Source organism: Ursus maritimus, unplaced genomic scaffold, assembly GCF_017311325.1.
Source record: "Ursus maritimus isolate PB19 unplaced genomic scaffold, ASM1731132v1 scaffold_33, whole genome shotgun sequence".
In the NCBI taxonomy this organism is placed as follows: Eukaryota; Metazoa; Chordata; class Mammalia; order Carnivora; family Ursidae; genus Ursus; species Ursus maritimus.
In genome coordinates this window covers 7,137,964-7,142,543 of record NW_024425897.1, presented here as the reverse complement: position 1 = coordinate 7,142,543, position 4,580 = coordinate 7,137,964, and the positions used below count along the sequence as shown (strand labels likewise).

Below are 4,580 nucleotides of genomic sequence, written 5' to 3'. Positions count from 1 at the left end.
CCTTAGAGGGCGTTCTCTGACCACAACGGACTTGAGAACAAATCGGTAACAATACAATATCTAGAAAGATAACATACCATTAAAGAACCCATGGGCCAAAGGAAAAGCTCATGAGGGAAACCAGCAACTATGAGACTGAATGATTCAAATTTGGAGGAAGCAGCCAAAGTTGTGCTCAAGGGAAACTGATAGGCTCTAAATGACTCCTTTGGGGGAGAAAAGCAGCAGCAGCTAAAATCAATGACCCAAGGGTCTACCCTTACAAGCTAGAAAAATTAAGACTAAAGTAAACCCAAAGTAAAAAGAAGCAAGGAATGGTGCAGATAAAAGTAAGACGGAGCAAAGTCAGACACACAGACACGATGGAGCAAATCCACAAAGCGGAAAAACCGGTTCCTCGAAAGGTTCAATGAAATTGAAAAGCACAAGCTAGCACTAGACCTTCATTTTTATTTCTTTTTGTTTTTCGTGCTGACTTGCATGAACTGGCTCACATGGGTGCTGGGTTCACAGGGGCTGCAGGGGGAGGCAGAGGAGTGGGCACGGAGGAACCTCCCAGCTCCTCCGTCCAGACAGGCACACGTTCGCTCCTCGGTGCCGCGCCGGCCCCCTGCTCACTGCTGGATCCTGCGGACGCTCTGCACCTGGAAGGTCTGGGCGTGAGAGCCCCACTCTCGGAAATGCTTGTAGTCGCCTGAGTGGTGATCGCACTCCAGAACGTACTGAAAGCCTCGGTAGCCGGGAAACTGGGAGCAAACCCAGCTGGGGAAGGGAAGAGGCAGACGGTCACCCTAAAGAGGCACCGGCAAGGTAAACACACGGGGACCAAGGGACCCATGCTGCATACACATTCTGGCCATCCTGGCCTCCCTTTGCTGCTCGGAATGTGCCCTGCTCCGCCCACCACTGGGCCTGTGATCATGCTGTTCCTTCTGCCAAGAACACCATTCCAGCCATTCTTTGCCTGGCCCCTCACCAAGTTGGAGTTACCCCTCGGGTCTCAGCTTGTTCTGAGGACTGGTTCTCCAAATCAGGCTACACTCTTACTGGTCCTCTGTAGCTCTCATATAATTAGATAATTAACCGGTTATTTGTAAAATGTCAGCTTCCCCTGCCAGCAGGTGAGCTCCTGGGTGTAGCGGTGTGTGTGGGTCTGGTTCACTGGGATCTCTGATGAGGAGTGCAACGCCCAGCACAGAGGAGGGGCTAATAAATATTGAAAGAAGGAAGGGAGGGAAGGAGGGAGGAAGGAAGGAGTGGAGAATCTTAGTCCTTCCTCTTCTCCCTTAGCCAGAAGCCCTTCCAAGGAAAAAGCTATTCTTTCCATTCATTGACCCCTACATTGTTCAGGACTGGGCAAGAATTGGTGTCTCACTTTCTGAGCTTCCATTTCCCCTTCTATAAGAAGGAAGTGGACTCAAGAATCACAAGAGGTCCGTGCTACTCTGGAACAAGATTCTCTGATGGTTAAAAAACAAACAAACCAAACCAAACCAACCAAACAAAAAACCCACCTCCCACCTTCACCCCTGCCAGGAGCCAATGGGCACTTAGAGGGTCGTCTTAATGTCCTCCCTAAGTCAAGCCCTCGCATCCCGCACTCACCTGCCTGCCCCTGGGGGGAAAGGGTGGGAAGGGTCAGTCAGTTCCCAGCTGGAAGCTGGCTTCAGTCACCTAACTCCCTGCCGACTTGGAGCAGGTTGCTTGAGCCACACCTATTTAGGCCGGGGGATCCCTTCTCTCCACCCCTCCACCTCCCAAGCAAGGTGGGAAAACGCTCGCTTGGGCAACAAGCATGTGACCAGTCCTAGCCAATCAGATCACCCCTTCTTGCACATGGCAATTGGTTCAGAGTTGAGCACATGACCCAAGTTGGGCCAATGAGAACCTTTCCTAGGACCTTTGGTGGAATCACTGAGAAAGAGGCGCTCTCTTTCCCTGGAGCTTGCTTGAGTAAGGACGAAGCTACCCTGTTGCCTTTGCTTAGGAAGAGCTTGCCTGAGAATATTGCCACGATGAGGCAGACAGAGCAAGAGAGGGAGAAAGACAGAATCCTGCACCTGGATCCAGCTGTGCCTGAAGCTAGTGACAAGGGTCAATAAATATCCTTTGGGCACAGTATCAGTTTGATATGGGAGTCTGCCACTTGCGGTCCCACAAATTCTGCCTGATCCCTCCCTGTGCCTCAGTGTCCTCCTCTGGAATGTGGGCATCAGAGCCCCAAAGTCCCCAGCACAGAGTTTTCACAGGAGGTAGCCCTACCCCGCCCAACAGCCTCTCCTTCCCTGCCAGGCAGAGCCTTGGCTTCACTTACGCCCCTGAGTGGACGTGGAAGGAGCCCACTTCATTGCCGTCCCAGCCCATGGCCTGGAGGGAGGGGTAGTCATCACTCAGCTCCCCTTTCCTGCCCAGAAAGTTCTCTTGCTCGAAGATGGTCAGCCTTGAGTCACGATGGTTCTGTAGGCAGAGGAAACGGTCAGACCACCAGCCACCCAGCTGAGAACCCAGGAGCCTCTGCTGACACCCTTGCCCTTGTCCGCCAAATCAGCCTTCCTTACAAACCCTTTGGAAGGGTAATAAGCCAACAAAACCTTACAAAAGGTGTATACTATTTGCCCTTCCTGAAATGTACACAGAGAAAATAACTAAGGAACAAATAAGCCACAGGGATGTTCATCCCAGCCTTAGAGATAACAACTGAAAAGATAAGGAAGGAAAGGAAGGAGGGAGGAAGGGAGGGAGGAAGGGACTCAACCTGAATGGCCCCAACTAGGGGATCAGGTGGTTAACTGAGGTAAGAAGAGGATTATTGTGATCTGGGTTCAAATCCTGACTCTCCACGTACCAGCTGGGACATGGCACATAGTGTTTCTCAGCTGTTTCCATACCCATAAAATGAAACCAACTGCCTCTACTTGTCAGGATCGTTTGGAGAACAAACGATGAAGGTGAAAATATATGCAGTGGTCTGGTCCAGATGTTACCCATTCTTTTTCCCCATAATGTGGCTCCATTTCAAGATGAAGAGAACAAGGCTCAGAGAGGGGAGGGAGGGATGCCACATCACAGAGCATGAAGAAGCGACACGAGAATTTGAACTCTGGGGTAATCAGTTCCCAAACCCCACTGGGACGAGGCGGTGGCAGAACTCACAGCACAGGCCACCGGTCGGAAGGAGGTGAGCCTATCGGCGGGGTAGGCGGTGTTGCCACTCCAGGCATCCCAGCACGGGTACTCGCCTCGCTCCAGCACATACTGCTGTCCTTGGAAGCCAGCATGCTCAAAGCCTACCCACCTGTGGATAGAGGGCAGAGAGTGCAAGAGGTAAGAGACCCTTCATCCATCCCAAGTTCTAGATCAATGGTCATCATTTGGGAGTTACCATTTGGGAGGCATTTAACCAATGTCTAGAGATCTTTTTAGGTGTCACACTGGGAGGAGGGAGGAGCCTGTACCTCTGTACCCCTACCCTGGAGGGTACAGCTGCGAACCACAACTGAAGCATGGATCAGGTCCTCAACAGCAGGGTGCCCACCACTCCTGCTGTCATCTGGCCCCTTTTGGTGTCATCCTGTGGGACGAGGGACACAGGAGGCTGCCACCATGATGACCTTGCATTTGCTGTCTATGTAAGTAACAAGCGGTCTTATGTAAATAATAAACCTGAGCTTATTTTCTCCTTTCAGGCAAAATCTGTCAGTTTGCTGGACTTATCCCTGGACAGGTCGCTGCTCCCATCTGATCCCCAATTCCCCACCCGTACAAAGCAGAAGTTAAAAGAGTTTTTCCCCCCAGGTGTCGAGGTGCATAAATGCCACCCAAGATGACCAGAGTGCCACTCACAGGCATGGTATAAAGTGACTCCAAATCACATACAGAGAACATTGTTCTCCTTTCAATCTACTTCCCAAACTTCTAGAAACTTCTATCTAGTAAGGTAGCCTCTGGCCACATGTAGCTAATTAAATTTAAACTTATATAAAATTAAATAAAATTAAATTAAAAATTCAGTTCTTTAGATGCACCAATTACATTTCAAGTCCTCAACGGTCATATACAGCCAGAGTTCCAAATCAGATAACGCAGAAAGTTCTACAGAAAAAGGTGCTGATATGGATAGAAGCCTCAGTATATTAGTGTGTCATTAATACTTCCACATTTCATGAATCTCCCTCTTTTGCTTTTAACACAACCTATCTCGTGCTCAGAGCCTCTGGCAACAATGTTCAACTAAAGATTAATAGCATTATTTTTTACTATATATATTTTTATAGTTACCTTCTATTTTTGGCAAGTGATTTTTTCTTTTCATTTATGCTTTAGAAGGACATTTCAGACCCAACACTTGATTCTAAAAGTCTGCCCCTACAAGGCCGGCTCATCCAATGGGCAGGATCTGTGTGAATGGTGATTTCTACATTTGGGCAGTGCACAACCTGCTTAACCTTACTCTACTGTCTTGTGCACTCCTCAGCACTTTGGACCCAAGGAAGGCACACTGGTAAAGTTAGAGTCTGGGAAGTTAGGGCCTAGAACACCCCTTTCTAGATCCCTTCCTGTTCCCCCCACCCCAACTCAGA

The 4,580-nt window shown here is 49.4% G+C and overlaps 1 protein-coding gene across 1 annotated transcript in view; it reads right to left on the bottom strand.

Annotated features, from left to right (window-relative positions):
• Positions 1 to 430: 430 nt before the first annotated feature.
• The window catches only part of CRYBA4 (crystallin beta A4), a 6,548-nt gene continuing 2,398 nt past the window's right edge, over positions 431 to 4,580 (bottom strand). Inside the window, exons 5-7 of the mRNA XM_008686690.2 lie at positions 3,154 to 3,295; positions 2,315 to 2,457; positions 431 to 762 (exon numbers count right to left, since the gene is read on the bottom strand). Coding sequence (XP_008684912.2) covers positions 615 to 762; positions 2,315 to 2,457; positions 3,154 to 3,295 — 433 coding nt within the window. The 3' untranslated portion in view covers positions 431 to 614. The remainder of the gene's footprint in view (positions 763 to 2,314; positions 2,458 to 3,153; positions 3,296 to 4,580) is intronic.